General features: G+C 35.8%; 3 protein-coding genes across 5 annotated transcripts in view; 1 reads left to right on the top strand and 2 right to left on the bottom strand.

Annotated features, from left to right (window-relative positions):
• The window catches only part of C4H4orf47 (chromosome 4 C4orf47 homolog), a 29,390-nt gene extending 29,262 nt beyond the window's left edge, over positions 1 to 128 (bottom strand). The window contains exon 1 of the mRNA XM_033104591.1: positions 1 to 128. The gene's annotated coding sequence lies outside the window, so the exon portion shown is untranslated.
• On the top strand, positions 93 to 18,269 carry UFSP2 (UFM1 specific peptidase 2). The gene is made up of 12 exons (XM_033104587.1): positions 93 to 179; positions 3,270 to 3,348; positions 6,021 to 6,204; positions 6,284 to 6,350; positions 8,512 to 8,669; positions 9,071 to 9,263; positions 10,614 to 10,760; positions 13,511 to 13,675; positions 13,876 to 14,000; positions 15,386 to 15,462; positions 16,347 to 16,471; positions 18,109 to 18,269. Exons 1-12 carry the CDS (start codon positions 102 to 104, stop codon positions 18,193 to 18,195), a joined length of 1,485 nt encoding a protein of 494 aa, XP_032960478.1. The 5' UTR covers positions 93 to 101; the 3' UTR covers positions 18,196 to 18,269.
• The window catches only part of ANKRD37 (ankyrin repeat domain 37), a 4,061-nt gene continuing 2,137 nt past the window's right edge, over positions 17,168 to 19,091 (bottom strand). The window contains exons 5-6 of one of the 3 annotated variants that reach the window (XM_033104596.1): positions 18,803 to 18,909; positions 17,168 to 18,572 (exon numbers count right to left, since the gene is read on the bottom strand). In XM_033104596.1, coding sequence (XP_032960487.1) covers position 18,572; positions 18,803 to 18,909 — 108 coding nt within the window. In that variant the 3' untranslated portion in view covers positions 17,168 to 18,571. Of the gene's footprint in view, positions 18,573 to 18,798; positions 19,007 to 19,091 lie in introns of those variants that run through there. The other 2 variants (XM_033104594.1, XM_033104593.1) reach the window with 2 other exon arrangements.

Genomic DNA, 19,091 nt, shown 5'->3' on the forward strand with positions numbered 1-19,091 from the left:
CCTTTATCCATCCGCGAGGAGATGCAGTGTGGTACGCCCCAAGACGACAGCCGCCGGGCATGCTGGGAGTTGTAGTCAGCCCTCCCAGGCCCCGCCCCTCGATGTCGTCACAGCCAGACCAGCCTCCGGAGCCCTTGGGCGGACGTCAGCTCTCCTGTCATCGCCACGTAGCAGACATGGTGAGTACCTCTGCTCACCACAGACCCCAGCGTTTCCCCTCGGACTTCGGTAGCCGCCACGACTACAGCTCCACAGCCTTTGAAAGGAGCTGGTCCTGCCTGGGCTCACGAACTCCGTGGTCTGGGCCGCCTTCTCCACCGCCTCCCCTCTAGGGCCGGAGGGCCATTGCCCCGCCCAACATTGAACCTCCCAGCTCAGCTGCATTTGGATATGCACTTCCTGCACTTCCTCCTTGTGAATGCATTTTGAGAACGAGGGATTATTAGGCGTTTTTGAAGGTTTTGAAGGATTGCACCTGGGAAAGATACGAATAACTTTTTTCAAATACTCTATTTCCTTAGTTGCTGTAATGTCACACTTCCGGTTTCCCTCCTGTCTAATTGCTCAGCCAGGTCCTCCGATCCCTATTTTACATGTGGTGGTGTTCTTCAGGGATACTTTTCTTTACATCCAATGCTGTCTCCCAAATTTGTATCTCCAGCATAGACCTTTATTCTGAGCTCCAGACCGACGTATCTACTGATTGTACCTGCACTTGAATAGCTCATATGTATTTCAAACTCAGCAAGTTCAAAACTGACTCATCATTTCCATTTCCCCTCATCCCACACCCCTGCTCTTCCTCCAGTAATCCCTACCTCAGTTAATTGTGCCACCATTTACCCTGTTGTGCATCCAAAAACCAAAATCATGCTCAACATCTCCCTCTTCTCAACTCCTAAACATCGGGTCAATAATCAAGTCCTATTGATTCTACTTCTAAATGGCTGTCAGTTGTCACTCTCCTCTGTCTTACCATCCTTGTCCTTGCTACCATCAGATCTAACCATCTGCCATGGTCTCTTAAGTGGTGTTTTAAGCAGGCCTTTACCAATCTATGTCCCTGCCTGGAATGGCTTCTTCCATCTCCACCCGCATCTTTCCTTGGAGTTATTCAGACTCATACCTACTCACCCGTCAGATTTCAGCTTATTTCTTCAGAGAGGATCTCAATTCAGAAGTCTAGGGAGAGTCTAGTGCTTTCACATATGATCTCTTATGGAATCTTCACAACCACCCCGTGAAGTTGTACATTTTCACAATTTTACAGAGGAGAAGACAGACTTGAGTGATTAAATTGTGTAAATTCATACAGTAACAGTTAAATTTTGCTCTCGCCTATCTTTTTTTTTTCAATTGAAGTTTATTGGGGTGACAATTGTTAGTAAAGTTACACAGATTTCAGGGGTACAGTTCTGTGTCACATCATCTATAATTCACATTGAGTCTTCACTACCCAGAGTCAATTCTCTTTCCATCACCATATGTTTGATCTCTTTTACCTTCATCTATCACCCTCCTCCCTCCCTTACCCTCTGGTAACCACTGAACTATTGTCTGTGTCTATGAGTTTTTGTTTCTCATTTGCTTGTCTTGTTCTTTTGTGTTTGTTGGTTTATATACCACATATCAGTGAAATCATATGGTTCTCTGCTTTTTCTGTCTGACTTATTTTGCTTAGCATTATAATCTCAAGATCCATCCATGTTGTCACAAATGGTCCTTCGGTAGATGAATGGATAAAGAAATTGTGGTATATATACACAATGGAATACTATTCAGTGGTAAGACAAGATGAAATAGGAACATTTGTGACAACATGGATGGCTCTTGCCTATTTTAACTTTTACCTTCTTATCTTTCAATATCATTAAATATTTTTTTATCCAAACGGATGCATAGTATTTAACTGATATCTTTATTTAATGGACTTCTTATTGATAGCTATTTATGAGTGGTTTCCAATTTTTTTTTTATTATGACGAACAACAGTATGATCCGTGCACAACATTGAAGCTAAATTTGCCCTGAACTTTCTTGATTATTTCCTTAGTATAAATTCCCAGAAGTAGAATTGGGGGTAAAAGGGATGATCTTTCAACATTTATAATTTATGGAAAATAAAAGCAGTAACCCTTAAAATAATGTGACAAGGGATTTGTAAATGTGAAAAATGGTAATGGCACTTACTTCATAATGTTCTAAGGATCAGATCAGAGTTCATATATGTCCAGTCATTTAGCACAGTAACTTTTACACGTTAAGAGCTCAGTAAATGTTAAAACTTATTTATTTCAAAAGAGGGTTCTTAACTGTAGTGTGGTTCTTCAGCCTGTTTGGGATATATTTTGAGAATTTAATGAAATCTTTGAGATCTCTTCCCAGAAGAAATCTCTCAGAATAATTTAAATTATTCTCAGAATAATTTAGCATATCATTTTTCATATGTCATCATCTATCTTAAACTCAGACTATGGACTCAAATTAACCGCTGGTCGATTTCATTTTGCAAGTGCTTTTTCCCCTTTATAAGTTGCAAGCATTTTCCTATGCCATTAAATATTCTTCAACAGCATGATTTTTCATGGCGGTATGATATTCATAATTATTTAACCAATTTCCTGTTGTTGATATTTAGGTTAACATTCTTATACCTGAATCTCTGTATTTTTCAGATTTCCTTAGACTGAATTTTTAAATGCAGGCTTTTAATTCTTATTGCCACTTTGCCCTATGAAGCATTCTACCAGTTTATACTTTCACCATCAGTGATATATTAATTTCCTCTCATTATCTTGACCACCAGGTGTTATCATATTAGATTCAATGTTCTTGTCAAATTCTTAAACTTGTTCTTTATTATTGATAGCTTCATGTCATTGTTAAACTCATTGTTAAGACTATAATTTAGAAATATTATCTTAAGCAGTGGTCCTCAACCGTTTCACATTATAATCATTGGCATGGGGAAGGGAGAATGGAAGCTTTTAAATACCCCTGTGCTTAGGCCCACCCCAGACCGATTAATCAGAATTTCTGGGGGTGCAGCTCAGGAATCAGTATTTTAAGCTCCTACGGTGATATCTCAAAAGTTGAGAACCCCTCATTTAGAACTTAGGGTGTTTTGTTTTTCTCTGAAAAAGGAATCAACTTATGAAATAGTTTGGAGAGTTAAGCTTAATTAATGCCTTAATCTAAATTCAATTCGATTCTAATTCATATGAGGTTGAGTTTGTTTTACAATGGAATTTTTGTTTTATTTGTCTTAGGTGATTTCCGAGACTATGGATATACTCTTCAGAATAAGAGGCGGCCTTGATCTAGCTTTTCAGCTGGCTACTGCAAATGGTAGGTCTGCTAAAAGCTCTCCTTTTTCATCATAAAATTGATAATGAACTATACTGAGATTCTCACCCTTTTGCAAATGAAACTGAGTGAGAGATAAACTGTCTAAGATCATATAGTTAGTGATGTAAATTGTATTTAAACTTAGACATTGTGTTCCAGCATCACTCCTAGTTGATGGTGCTTCTCTGTGCAAACTAGAATAGGATGTCTTCTTCCTTAAACTTTACAGCTCTTACAGAGAATTGTCACAATATATATAAATATCCATAACGAGCACAATGTAAATGATGCACCCAGATTTGTCCACTGCAGATTTGAAACTGTACATAACCTTGAGTCTCCAGAATCCACTCTCTCTAATGTTTTGTTGTCTTTGAATAGTAGGAGAACTCTAGGGGAGAAAAATGAGCAGGGTTTGTATAAAGCAAATTCTAGCATGTCTTCCTGTTTCTGACTTGGGCTACTGCCACAAACTGAGGTAAAGCGTATCAGTGGAGCAAGAGGAGGAGTTGTGTTTGAAATTTGTTTCATTTGAGATGCCACAGTATATCAAGCACAAATTCCCAGCAGGCATTTGGTTCAGGGAGAGTGGTCAGGATTGGAGATAGAGAACGTAGTATCTCTGAAAGATGGTAACTAATACCTTAATAAAAAATGAACTCACTCATAAAAAGTATGATCATGGTGTCAGAAGACAGGAAGTTCAGAAAGATAAGGAATGAAAAGTGCCAAAATCCCTTGAAGGAAATCACCAACTGGCTATTGTTTACTGGCCCCGTGGAAGTAGAAAAGAATGCAGATCGTTCTTTCTGACTCATCCCTTCATACTGAAAAATTGTTCTCAATCTTGGTCCACATTCCAGTTCCCACTCCCACACTAATTCAAGCAAGTCACCCCGGCAGGCATCAGTAAGCTTTCTAGATGATTCTAATGAGCCATCAAGATGAAAACCATTTTACAAGGACTAAATCAAACCCAATCTCAGGCCTATACTATCAGTATGAGGGTAGTTGTTCCCTAATATGTTACTTGGATATGGATAAAGCCTTACAGTTCACAACTTGATATAAATTGAAGATATACTTTGTTATGATCTTATTGCAAACTATAATTAATCCATTAATCAATAGATACAATGATGTAATTTCAAATGTAAGTGAGGATGGCAGACACTTTTTACCAGTCTTCTGACTTGATTGTATTCCTCCTCCTGTATCAAACTCTTTCAAACATTCAATGAAGGGAATCATTAACGAGAAAATATAGAGGAAGGAGGTGCTTAACTTTAGAGACATCACATGTTTTTTTAGATCACTTTAAATCTTGGTCCTTCAGGGATAAACAGAAGGTAATCTAGGAATTATGTTTGCAGCTAAAAATATTTAAATTCAGCTTTCTGAAACACATCAAGAAATTTTAAAAGCTCATTTGTTATAGGTAATCTTTTCTACCACAACCCCAAGATATTTATTTTTCAAGATATTAGTGTGATAATTAAGTAAATATTTTAACCACAGGGTTAAATAGGTTTAGGATTTAGGAGTATAAACCTGAGACAAGTATTTAAACATAGTCGCTTCTTCAAATCTATCTTCCTATATAGTTTTGATTTGGGGACCATAAAAATATCTTACATATTCACATATTCTATTAAATTAAAAGGCAATCCCTGAAAATGAAGTCAGACAAATATAAGGTTGACGATATCGCAAAGGGGGAAAAAACTACTGTGAGTTTAGAACACAGTACTTTAATTGTAGAATCTTAGTGGGATATAGTCAAGGAGAACAAGAGCTACAAAGAAATTCGAATTTCGTTCTACAATTTAATTGCTATAATTAATATGTATTTTGAAAGTAACTGGAATCCTTATACATTGCTGGTGGGAATGTAAAATAGTGCCGCACCTTTGAAAAATGATGTGGCAGTTCCTCAAAAAGTTAAATATATGAAAACCATGTGACCCAGCAATTGTATTCCTAAATCATCACCTAAGAGAATTGAAAACATTTATCCACACAATAACTTGTGCATATATGTTCACAGCAGCATTATCCATGATAGCCAAAACTGAAACAACCCAAATGTGTATCAACTTATGAATGGATAAACAAAAGAGTGTTTTATCTGTACAATGGAATATTACTCAGCCATAAAAAGGAATGAAGTGCTGATTCATGCTATGGATGAATTCATAATATGGATGAATTTTGAAAATATTATGCTGAGTTAAAGAAGCCAGACAAAAAAGGCCACAGAATGTATGATTCCATCTATATGAAGTGTCCAGAACAGGCAAATCGATAGAGATAAAAAGTAGATTAGTGATTGCCATGGGTAAGTGTAGGAGAATGGGGAATGGCCGCTGGTAGGTACAGGGGTTCTTTGGGGGTGGTGAAAATGTTCTGGAATTAGACAGTGATGATGGAAAACCCTTGTGAATATAATCAAAGTAACTGAACTGTACACATTAAAAGAATGAATTTTATGGTCTGTGAATTTTATCTCAATTTTTTAAAAGAAAGGCAAAACAATTTTTTTATAATTATTAAATCTGGGGAATGGATATTTGGGAGTCAGTTTTATTATGCTCTACTCTTGTGTTTGGAAGCACTCATGTTGAAAAGTTTAAAATTTTTCTTATTAGCTTCTATTTATATTTTTAATTTAGAAATATTTATCAAGAAAGCACTAAAACATGTGTTGAGTGACCTGTCAACCAAGCTTTCTTCAAATGCACTGGTGTTCAGAATTCGCCACAGTTCAGTGTATATATGGCCTAACAGTGACAAAAACACCATTCCAGGAGAACTGACTGATAGTTCTGCTTGTAAGAACATAATGCGCTTTATTCAGTGAGTATGTTTGAAGATTGCTAGAAATGTTTTCAAAACATCATTTCATGTTATAAACATCTCTGTATTAAAAATTTAGATTTGAACAGGAAGAAGGTACAAAACGAAAATTCATGAGGAAGAAAGATAAAAAATTATCAGACCTGGTAAGCAAATCATCTGTCTTCTTAATAGTAAAACTTGTAAATCCTTGAATTTGGAGTTGAGATTTTAGAGATTATTTAATCCAACTCTCATTTTTCACAGATCAGATTAGTGAGGTCGAGAAAGATAAATGACTTGCTTGAGATGGTATCTCTGTTTTACGTATCTAAACTTTGTCCCATTGTAATACATGTCTTAAGGTTTTTGGGATGCTTTGTTTGCTCCCACAAATTATTTAAAAATAAATAAAAACGAATCATTCTGAAACTTGACAGTGACACATGATGCTGTGTGAGACAGTAAATAAATGATTTACTTTTCTTCACACTGTTCTTGGTTCTCTTAATTTTTGAGTACCTGCATGCCATGTGCCACAGATTTTGCCTGATATTGGAGCTAAAAAATGGAGCTGCTTCTTCAAGGCAGGAAGTTGTACAAAATTTGACTGTAGTGTTTTTCCAGGCTGGTAGGGGAAAATAGGGTGGATATGAGGTTGGAGAGATGGGCAAGGACCACTTCAGGAGAAGCTGGACTAAACCAGGAGCTATGGTGTTAAGGGAGGAGGCAAAGGATTCAAGAGACATGTAGGGAATAAAGTGGATTATACTTGGAAACCATTTAATTGATTATGGGATGATCAGTTTCTTACTTGGGTAGAAGAGATGGAAGATGGGAGAGACCTGAGGTCAGTCTAGGTCATGTTATGTTTGAGACACCAATGAGGTCTCTACATGATAAGCTGTTAGATTTACAAATATGGAGTGTACAAAAATTCTGTGGGTCGTAGATAATGATTTGAGAATTAACGGTCGTTGGAGCTTGAAATTTTGAAGAGTACAGGTCAGTTATTTTGTAGAATGTTCCTTCCTCAGTCAGGTTTGTTTTATCCTTCTTTGTGATTAGATTCAGGTTGTGCATTGTTGGTGGGACTACTACAGACATTGTATTAAAGAGGCATATGCCATCAGTTTGTTCCTAGTATTGGTAATGTTGACTTCGATCACTTACTGTGCTATCTGCCACTTTTCGCCACTGTCAGGGTACTCTTTTTCACCTTATAATTAGTATCTCATGGAAAAATACTTCGGGACTGTGTATACCCTATCCCTCATCAAATTTTTACCTACCACTTCTAGCATCAATTGATAATTTTTGCCAGCATCCAACATTGATCTGATGGTTGCAAAGTAGTGATTTTTCTAAGTCTATCGTTTCCTTCTGTATTTATTAGATGACATTATACTATGAGGAGAGCTTTTCCTTTTCTCTATTTATCTATTGCTTATCTGCACAGAAGCGTGGATTCTTATTTTATTCATAGAGATATAATCTGTTACTACGGGTATTACTAGTTATCTTGATGCTCACATTTTCCAAGATTTGGCCAGTAGAGACTTCTTCAGTCTAGCTCCAGTGTTTCTTTTGAAACTGTAGTTTTGAGTACTTCATGCCTTCTTCCACAAGCTATTCCAGGCACATCATATACTTTTCCTGTTCCAACTCAGGAGCCACCTGTTTCTCCCGGAGTATACACATCTATACATCCATACTATTCATATATATACACACACATACATAACACATACACTCACATTTATCTATGTAAATCACATTTATACTTCCAGTTCTATTTCAACCTCACACAGTTCCTAACTTTTTCCTCTTGAGAAACCTGACTTCCAGTATCCTCAGTATTTTGCTAAATTTGTTCAATATACAAAAAGTATTTTCAGAATTGTTTCATACTACTGTCAAAATCAACCCTGCTAATAGAGTTCAATATTTGTTTATAGTTCTTTATGTCTTTAGAGCAGGGGTATATAGTTTAAATGTTCCTTTAACTTGTGGTTATCATATCTTGTTCATTTGATTTTTGTTTTTAATTGTAAGTCTATACAAAAGTAGAATAATGTAATGAACCCTGGTGAACCTATACCAGCTTTAACTTTTATCAGTACATGAGATCAATCTGATTTCATCGTCATTCTCCATTCACTCTCCACCTCTCCTCATATTATTTTGAAGCAGAGAATTTTTGTTAAGATTTGAGCTTTTAAACAATTTACTGTAATATAGTTTTGGTCCTTAAAAAGTCCTTTTACGAACCCTTTATATTTAGTGTTCACTATGCTATAAGTTGACCATTACTGTTTATCTTTATAGCATCAAGTAGTAAATATAGATCTTATGCTGGAAATGTCAACCTCTCTGGCAGCTGTAACTCCCATCATTGAAAGAGAAAGCGGAGGACACCACTACGTTAACATGACTTTGCCGGTTGATGCAGTTGTATCTGTTGCTCCAGAAGAAACATGGGGAAAGTAAGTATTTTATAGTACTACTGTCACATTTAAATGAGGACCCTTCCCCAGAGTAACCAGAATCCACTTTTAAGTTCATACTGGCATATCCATGGTAGTAGTTGTTATTTTTACTATGATTTACTCCTTGTTTATTAGTAAACTAAGACTCATCTAGTAATTAAATGTTTATTTCAAGGAAGTAGGGTAAGCTGCAAAACGAGTAGCGTTTTTGCTTTATCTACACAGAGGAAACATTGAGTTTATTTAACTTTTCATAATTTGGACTTTCTTTAATAAACTTGGGCCAATCAAGTTTTTGTTTTGTTTTGTTTTTACTATATTAGGAATATATTAACTCCATACTTTCCTTTATCATACCTACTGTAACTTTTGTTAATGCACTTGTATATCTTCAACAGAGTTCGTAAATATCTAGTTGATGCAATTCATAATCAACTAACTGATATGGAAAAGTGCATTTTGAAATATATGAAAGGAACATCTATTGTGGTCCCCGAACCACTGCACTTTTTAATACCAGGGGAGAAAAATCTTGTAACAATTTCATATCCATCAGGAATTCCAGATGGTCAGCTGCAGGCCTATAGAAAGGTAAGACCAATTCATTTATTCTTAGAAAAAAGTGTCTGTCATTCATTTTATATTTAATTATAAATTTCTAGTGACTGGAAATTATTTTATGATTTAATTTTAAACAGAATATTAGTTTTATATATTATTTAATTTCTGTTTTCATAGAACTTCGTTTTTACATATTATGAATGAAAAAATATTACACTTAACCCATATGTAACATTTTAATTTTATGTGCTCAGACAATGTGGTTTATATGTTCTATGAAATTTTTTATTTTTCCATTATGAAATAAAGAAATGAAAAGATGCTTACATACCTAGAGCAGCTGATGGATGAATGTTAATAAATTCCTTTTCCCTTCCATTATTTTCAGGTTTGTGAAAGAGATAAGATTCAAGTTAGGGAAGGGCAATTAGGATTTATGCTAATTCTAATTAGAATTTATAATAATACTCCATCTCCCACCTCCCAAGGTTATTGGATTTTATTAGAGGCATTTTAAGAAAACATGATCAGCATTCAAGAAAATGAGATTTACTGGCAAAATGACTAGTTTTAGAGTACTTATTTTTGATATGTCCTTTTCTGGCACCCATCAAAGGGATCAGCTTTCTAATCTCTGTCCCTGAGAAGAGGTATAATACTGGAACCCTCTGTAACTCTGTTAAGTTCTACATGAATTGATTTGCAGAGGCAACAGCGACATGAGCTGATGGTCCCATTCAAACTGCTGAGTACATAGGAGATCCGAAAAAGAAAATGTCAAATTTTTCGAAGTAACTATTATTATACAATTGAGAATATTGAGTATTATGCAATTGAGTATTATACAATTGAGAATATTTTTGCATTTTAAACATGCGTATGTTTATTTTGAAGTCATATTGGTTGGTTTCATACCATCAGTTTCTATTCTAATTTAATCACTACCCCTTGTATTTATTTTGAATGATTTTTCAAAATATTTTGATATAATTATATCATTGTTAGTTATAATTTACTCATTTACAAGTCTGTTTCAAAACCAATCTTTATCCTGGGTGTATTTTAACCGACTGTGTTATAATAATTAATTTAAAAATATCTCAGTTCTTTCACTCTTAACAAATTGTTTTCATTTTTCTATGTTCCCTTCCAGTTTCTACCCATATACATAGATAAACAAAAACAAATTTTGTTTGGTTTTAGTTTATTCTCACCCTCTTTGACCTTAGTGAATTAAATCATGAGTGTTTGATAACTCTTATAACCAATATGTAGTTAATTTTCTGTTTTATATCTTTAGTTTGAGTTTATTTAGTGACTAGGAATCTAAATCATTTAACTTTTTTTCTGTTCTTTCCTACTGATTCCGATTTCATTTAGGAGTTACATGATCTTTTCAATCTGCCTCATGACAGACCTTATTTCAAAAGGTCTAATGCTTATCACTTTTCAGATGAACCATACAAAGACGGTTACATTAGAAATCCACATGCTTATCTCAATCCACCTAACATAGAGACTGGTATGGTGAGTTTAATCATTATTTATGGGAGTCGACTGATCATGAATGTCATTAGTTTCTTGTCTGTACCCAGTGGGATTTGTAAGAATTGATTCATAATATATGTCATCCCTAAAACATAATTTACCATCCATTTCTTTTAATAATCATTGCTTAAGATAGCAGTCATTCACAGTGGTCTAAAAAGGTTAGGAATAGATAGCTATGTACCACATTTCTCTTATTGAAATTCCATTCCCTAGTTACTTTAAAGCCTTGTCCCATTTTCATTTTATTCTGCACCTGAGAAATCATGCTAGTTAAGGGCATATTCTACCCAAACCACACTGGAACAGAAGTCTAATACGGCACTAGGATGTGTTTTTGGTGCAGCTTCTATGCAGCATGTACCTGGTTGCAAGGGGCAGATCTTCACTGAAGGTTGCTCACATAAGGAGCGTGGGGGAAGGTTCCTTTAAGAATACGTGTGGCCCAGTAAGTAAAGATCTCATGGGCATCCAAGAACAGGAATATTTGTACAGCTGGACCTCTTAGCACAAAGCCCCTGCCTCAATCTCAGGCCTCTGTTCACTCCTTGATGGCATTTCTACTGCTTTCTCTGTGTATGTTTTTGGTCCTAACTGGCCTGTTCCTTCCCTTTACTCTCTTTTCTCAGCTTCACAGCTTCTGTTTCCTCATAGTTTCAGCTTTTGTAGAACTTTTCCCTGCTGTTCCTCATAGTTGCTTGCTCATCGTTGCATCAGGTCAGCTTCATGCCCTGCTCCTTTCTGCCTGCGTCACTCTGCACCTCTCAATTCAAATTCCCAAGTGAGAACACTTGATTGGCCATTTTGTCATGGCATTTATTCAGGACGTGCTGAGTCTCCAGGCACTTTGTAAGGACATTTTAAGAATTAGAAATGAATATATGATACAGTGTGTACCCAAGGGCATTTAGGGGTCTCCTGCTAGTCCTGGCCATCAGTTCCATCTATAGGAGCTCTGGGCAGACCAGCTTCCCATAGAAAGACCTTGGCTGGGCACTCACCATTACATGCATACAAATGAGCCTTTAGTCAACGTTTCAGTGATACTAAATGATTTCACTTACTTTGCTTATACAGGAGGAAATCTTGAGAGACCTATTTCTAGTTAAAAATCTTGCTCTGTCACAGTCATAGAACCATAGAATAAGAAATACAAAACTTAAGAGTCTCAAACAATGTAACTCTTGATGGTTTCCTAATAGATTGTGACACTGTTTTCTCAGACTATATTTAAAACTCCTCTAGGGTAGATAATGTATCATATATTCAGTTTTTATTCTTAATGGTTCCTTAAAAAGTACCTAGACACTCAGAAGGTAAATGCTGATTGATTTTCCACAACGAAATGGGTTCATTACCTGTATTAGATACAAGAAGTATCATATCACTCGGCTGAAATCATCGTGTCAGCAGGACATCCTCCCTCAAAGGCTCTTGGGGAGAATCCATTCCTTTCCTCTTCAAGCTTCTGATAGCTGCCAGCCTTCCTTGATGTATGGCTGCACCCCCTCAGTATCTGTCTCCAATGGTCATGTTTCCTTCTCTTCTCCTTCTCTGTGTCAAACTTCCCTTTGCCTTTCTTTTATAAGGGTACTACTTATGGTTGCATTTTGGGCCCATCTGGCTAGTCCAGGAAAATCTCCCCATCTTAAGACCCTTTTCTTTCTTTTCATTTAAGATAGCATCCACAGGTTCCAGGGATTAGGCTGTAGTATCTTTTGGGGACCATTTTTCATGATTGTCTAGTTATACATTTTCTATGTGTGCGTGAGAATATATTTTCTCTAATTGTTCAGTGAGGATTCTGTATTTGTCCATGACTCTTCTTACCTAATTTAAAAATAATACCAGTTTATCAAAAAAGACACGTGTATTCCTAGCATTATACTACAAGAAAGAATTTATATGACATTGGCCATTAGTTAAGGATCTTTAAATAGCCTACGTAGGCTATCACTGGAAGGTTTACAAAATTGCAGAAACATTCTTCATATATCCCATTTTGTGGATCCTTCATTTGTTTGTTCATTCCTTTATTCCTTCCTTCATTCATTCATCATTTAGTCAGCAAACATTTATTGACTATTAATTGTTTGCCAGGGCCACTGTAGAAGGTTGAGCCCAGAAATAAATAAGACACAGTGCATGCCGTATTGAATTTACATATCAGTGTGGGTAGGGAGACATTTAAATAATAATTAATGTGCCAAGTAATGGTGTTTTGAAAAATAAAAAAATTGAACAGTACAGAACAACCAGGGCAGGGGGTGGGTGGTGAGGGAGTGTGCATGCCATTTTTAGGTCAAATAATCAGGAAAGGCCTCTGACATTTGAACAGAGACTTGAGTGAAGTAAGGGTGCAAGCTCTAAAATTATATGGGAAAAGAGTATTCCAGGCAGAGAACTGTGTGACTCTGATACCAGAGCGTCCCTGGCATATCTGAACCTAAAGCAGAGCGAGCCACAGGGGAAAGTGGTAGGAGATGAAGTGCGAGGGGAGGCCAGCAGGCAGGACTTGACAGACCTTATATCCTTTGGTAAGGACTTTAGACATTTAGTTAAAAGCCAAGAGAGTACAATATTCCACTGCTGTTCTCTGAAGGCATTTGTATAAGCAACTAAAGTTAACAGTCTAGCTCTGAGTGCAGTAAACTTGACTCAGGTGTATATAGAAAATATGTGCATCTATCTTAAGTTAATGTTTTACTATATTCCTTCTTTTTATATAGATTTATGTGGTCCAGGGCACATATGGTTATCATCATTATATGCAGGATCGAATAGACGACAATGGCTGGGGCTGTGCTTATCGATCTCTGCAGACTATCTGCTCTTGGTTCAAACACCAAGGATACACAGAGCGATCCATTCCAACACACAGAGAAATTCAGCAGGTACAGAACACGCCATTTCAAATTATAATCAATTGTACATTTCATTAGCCCTTAATACACCACTAATAATTATTACCTCATGGTACTGATCTCTTTGTTTTAAAGGAAAAAAATATGCTTATCAGAGAAAATGCCTTAAGTGTAATTGTTAATAGCTGTCTTAAGTATGGGGTTTTTTTTGTATTTTTAAATACATAAAGGCTCTGGTCGATGCTGGCGACAAACCAGCAACATTTGTCGGGTCCCGGCAGTGGATTGGCTCCATCGAGGTACAACTGGTACTGAACCAGCTGATTGGTATCACTTCAAAAATACTGTTTGTCAGGTAAGGACACTTGAGGAAATTAGAGACATCTTTTCAAAGTTTGCCATTTTATTAAAATAATCAAAAAATTATACCTTTTCCCTGCATTTGTTTTCACTCCTCTCCTCCACATTGCCTCACTGCCGTATAAATCTCGTTTTTCTTAACCCTAAATTTTTGGGGTTAATTTTTAGAAGACATTTGAGTTTATGAGTAGACCCTAATATATACTTACGTGATAGGGCCTAATTTTAGCTGAGGAGAGAAAAACTTGGAAATATGTCAACTTTGAGTGGAGTTATAGAAAAGCAAGTTTTTTTATGCTCAAGTCTTTAAAAAGTCTTGAAAGGAAAAAAATCAAATGTTGATCTATGATGGGCCTTTTTGTTTACCTCCTGCTTTTCCTTCTTAAGATGTTAATAAACTAATAATATATTCATTTCATTTTTTCCAATATAGCTTAACCATAACTCTTAACAGTAAAATATGAGCAAATCTAAATTAGATTGATTTCTATGGCCACAACTAGCTTCCTCCTTTTATGAGCTTATGTTTTAAATACACTTTCTACTATGACAACCTTGATAAATATAGTAACATTATCCTTATTTGTCCAAGTACTTCAATACATCTGGTTTCACAATTGCAGTCTGGGTTGGCTGTGGAAATCAGTGCTAACAAATAAATGATAGATTAAGTAGTGAAGCATATGGAGATTAAAAATTGAAAGTTTGGGCACATTAATACATTCCTTACTAAGCAAGAGCTAAGGTTTAGCACCACCTAGCACCTCCATTCTAAAAAAAAATCTCCCTTCACCTGTACGTCTTTTTCTTCTCAATAGTTCATATTATATAGGACGTTGAAATAGTCCCTAAAATTATTATGTTGTACTTGAAAACATTTTGTAATTTTCACATTGGTTTTACAGACATTGTCTATTTCAGTCCTAGAATCTCTTGTCATGTAGACCCAGCAGGTATTATTATATTTTCCCAATTTTAAAATGAGGAAATGCAGACTCAGAGTCTTACAGCAAGAAGACCAGAACCCAGGGCTTAAAACTCTTTCTTTTGAAATTAAATCTACCTATAAAAGACCCCTGGGCATCAAAGTGACCGATCTCAATCTTATATTAAAAACCCAAGACCTTTATGCAGTCCCAGAAGTGAAGAATCGAGGGCTTCCTGCTTCTTCCCTAACACATTTACTGGTCTTAACTGTTTAGAAAGGTTATGTTGCTTTAAGTTGCTCTCTCAGTCAGTTAATTTACCACTTAATTTAAATTTATATTAGTTTTTTTCAGTAACCAGAAAACAAAAAGGTAGAAAACATTGATTCCTAAACTCGTTATCTAACCTTAGTGTTAGAAATAATTCTTCTGATAAAAAATGGTTTCTTTCTAGCCAAGGTTCTGAAATGGCCTCTCAGGGACGGGAACTGGCTCATCATTTCCAGAGTGAAGGAACGCCAGTAATGATCGGTACGGGGTTTTGCACATCTTGGGCTCCTTTGGTAGAGTGGAGAATATGTAAAGCTTACCAGTAACGTAAATAGTTAATGGCACGTAAAATCAGTCATTTTTAAACATTTTAAAATTAGCTTTTATACCATACAGAATGTCCTCTGGATATTTATTTTAAAATTTGCAAGGCAGGAGGAAAGTTACAAAAAACATTATAATAACCAGAAGAAAAGGCCAAGAAGAGAAATAACTATGTTCATATATATAAAAAGTGGAAAGCAGTATGGAAAAGAGGTGAAGTCACTCCACTGGGCTCTGTCACTATGTTCGCTGGCTGTTACCTTATTGCAAATTACTTAACCTCTCCGGGTTTTATTTATAAAATAAAAGGATTGGATTAGCTGACCTAAAGATTCATAATTCTATGAGGAACAAGACGTGTCCTGTGATGACAGCAGGCAAGTTAAGAGCGGAGTGTAGGAAATGGAGAGAGGAAGATTTCAGCAGCGTATCAGAAAGAACTGAATGAGTGCATAGCTGTATCATTGGAGGTACTGAGAGCAGAGGCAGCCCATCTGTTAAGAGTGGTACCACAGCAGTGATGGTTACTCTGTGGGGAGGAGTTTAGACCCTCGGTGGCCCTTTCTAAATGCAGCTTAGGTAATTTTATAGATATGGCAAAGGAATATAAACCTTATGTGATTATAGATATGATTGCATCTTTTCTATCTTAAAGATGTAATTTTATCTTTTCAGGGTGTTTTCGACACTATGGTCTTTTACAATGTAGGCTAGTCAATTTTAATGCTGTTAGATCAATTCATAGGTATAATAATCTTTTTAAATTGAAATTGAATAGGAAGTTATTAACATAGTCCTATTTCATATTTCCTCTTTTATAGGGGGAGGAGTTTTGGCCCACACAATACTAGGAGTTGCATGGAATGAGATTACAGGGCAGATCAAATTTCTGATTTTGGATCCACATTATACAGGAGCTGAAGATCTCCAAGTTATTTTGGAAAAGGTAAGTATCTATTCAACACAAATTTAGAAACAAGGCAAAGAGCCCGGCACCAGAGGATAGTAAACTGGCTGTTACCAAAAGACAGATTACAAACCGAGGGCAATGATCCTCACTATATGGACGTATCTGGAGCTGTGAGGAGGCAGCAGCTCCCAAAGGCCCCACCTCCAATTATCATCACTTTGGGGATTAGGTTTTAACATACGAATTTTGGAGGCACACAAATATACAGTCTATATTCTGAGGGAACATTCTGCCTCTGCCTCTTTACTTTCTTGTAGAACTTTTCCTGTTTGACATTCCCAGGCCCGTCACCTCACAGGAAAGAAGCATGGCTCCCCTATCTGCTCCCATCAGTTTCTGGTTTGGGCACTCTCTACCCACATCTATTAAAAAAAAAAAGACAACTTGAGTCTGTTTACCTGGAGAAGGCCTACATGTGTAAAAGGATCACAAAAAGATTAAACAGAGATAGTATAAGCTTTTTTTTCCCTTCTTATCATTAAGAAAACAGATTTTAGGATATTAAATTAATTTATTAGAGAAAGTTTTGCTAAAAATAGTAGATACTAAAAATAAGTTTATTTATGTATAGAAACAGGTCTCAAAGACAATAAACCAAACTTAGCAGCTGGGAGCAGGAGGAGGACTGGTGGAAGATTTTTTTTTTTTAATTTTTTACTTTAATCTCATTTGACTTTTTACAATGTATATCTTGTTTTTGCAATCAGTAAAAGAAACATGAAAAAATTAAAGATCATCTCTACTCAACCCTCCTGCCTCCACACTGAAAAACAGAGCTAACACACTATCTCGTATAGGAACTATGAACTTCAGCTTTAGGTCTCAGCTAAAATACCGTGCAGCTTCCCAGCCAGTCAGGGAAAGGAATAAGACCACTACTTGTCACTCACTCCGTCCTAGCTAGCCTCCTCACAAGTATTTTGTAAACAAAGCATTTCATTTCAGAATGATACAACAGAGCAGTTGTCAGGTGGGTCTTAAGAAAATAAATCAATGGCCCTAGAAGAAATTTGATAAACGTTTATATTCACAATGAGATTTTTGTTTGAAGTCATTTTCTCTGCTGGGGAAAAGGGCTGATACTGACATGAAGAATGGAAAGTGGAATAATTACAGCCCGAGGGAAATGAAAGGCATGGAACGCAATTCAAGGGGCAAGCTCAGATTTCTCAACACCATATTTCCTCATAGCTAAGATGCCTCTGCATGGAACATATTATCATCTTTTAAGAACTACTAAGAAAAACAGACTGCCAATTAAACTATCACATACCATCAACTGACAGACTTGTAAAACTATATTATCTTAGAATCAATAAAATGTGGAATTTGGAGTAATAGTTACCATAAGGAAGCTTTTCTTTTTTATGATTTCTATGATTCAATACCATAGAATTAAAAAAATGTTTAAAAATTTTTAAATTCTATGTGAAATGGACCCAAGTAAATTACTTTTCTCTGCTTTATAGGGATCTGAATCTTTGAATTATATACGATAGGTATTTAGAATCTTATTCCAAGATCCTGCTGATTGAGCAGGATTGTAAAATGTTACAATGTTACAGAGTCCTATAACTTTGTAAAATGTTTTCCTTTCTCTTCTCCCAATGTAGGGCTGGTGTGGATGGAAGGGCCCAGACTTTTGGAACAAGGATGCTTACTATAACCTATGTCTTCCTCAGCGGCCAAATATTATTTAAAATACCTTGGACTTCAAAGACAGTAGTAAAGTTCACTATAAATTTGTTAATCAAAAGTTTAATTTCAAATTAAATCCTGGGTGTAGTTTGATGGTTTAACCTATGATTTTTTTCAAAGGTTGTAAATACTACACACAGAAAAGAATTTATTCTTTAGACAGTCCTTTAGTAACTTAAAAGACAAAGCATGCACAACCAAAATATTATAGCATGTAAATACAGGTATGCTTAAATGTTATCTTCACTTAAAAGTTTTTCTCCTTCTCAGGATTTGGAAACACTTGTTGAGCCAAAAGCCATAGCTTGTAAGCTAAGCAGTAGATTTGCACAAAGTGAAGGCCTCTTCAAACCTCTTCATAACCAACATGACATGACATCTGTTGTTAAAAAACACATTAATATTAAAAACTTTTTTTAAATGGTTATCTCCCCAATCTTCTTCCATGCAGCACAATTTTTGGTCTCTAGAATCAGTATTAAAATGTGTTCATGAGAACGAAAAGATATACTAGAAATAAGACTGCCAATATTCAAATAAAACAATAAATTCTGTGCTAAATAAGAAATCCTTGAGGGAAGAAGAAAGAAGAAACTATGAGTTACTTACCAACACTTCCTTTTTCCATTTATATTCTCTGCACTTCCAAAACTTCGTTTCTGTCTGAGCACTGGAACACAATGATCTGTATCGGATCTTTCACTTGTTTTTTTTGCCTGCATACATTTAATTGATGTAAGAAATTTGGCACATTCTGGAAATCCACATGACCAAGCAAGATCTTCAGCTGTTTGCCCATTCTTATTACATAAACTGAATTTAAGACAAAAATCGAGTTAAACAAAAATTAACAATTGTTTAGACTTTTTTTTTTTTACATACATCTTCCTAACAAAGG

The sequence above is a fragment of the Rhinolophus ferrumequinum genome, chromosome 4 (genome assembly GCF_004115265.2).
Source record: "Rhinolophus ferrumequinum isolate MPI-CBG mRhiFer1 chromosome 4, mRhiFer1_v1.p, whole genome shotgun sequence".
Lineage (NCBI taxonomy): Eukaryota > Metazoa > Chordata > Mammalia > Chiroptera > Rhinolophidae > Rhinolophus > Rhinolophus ferrumequinum.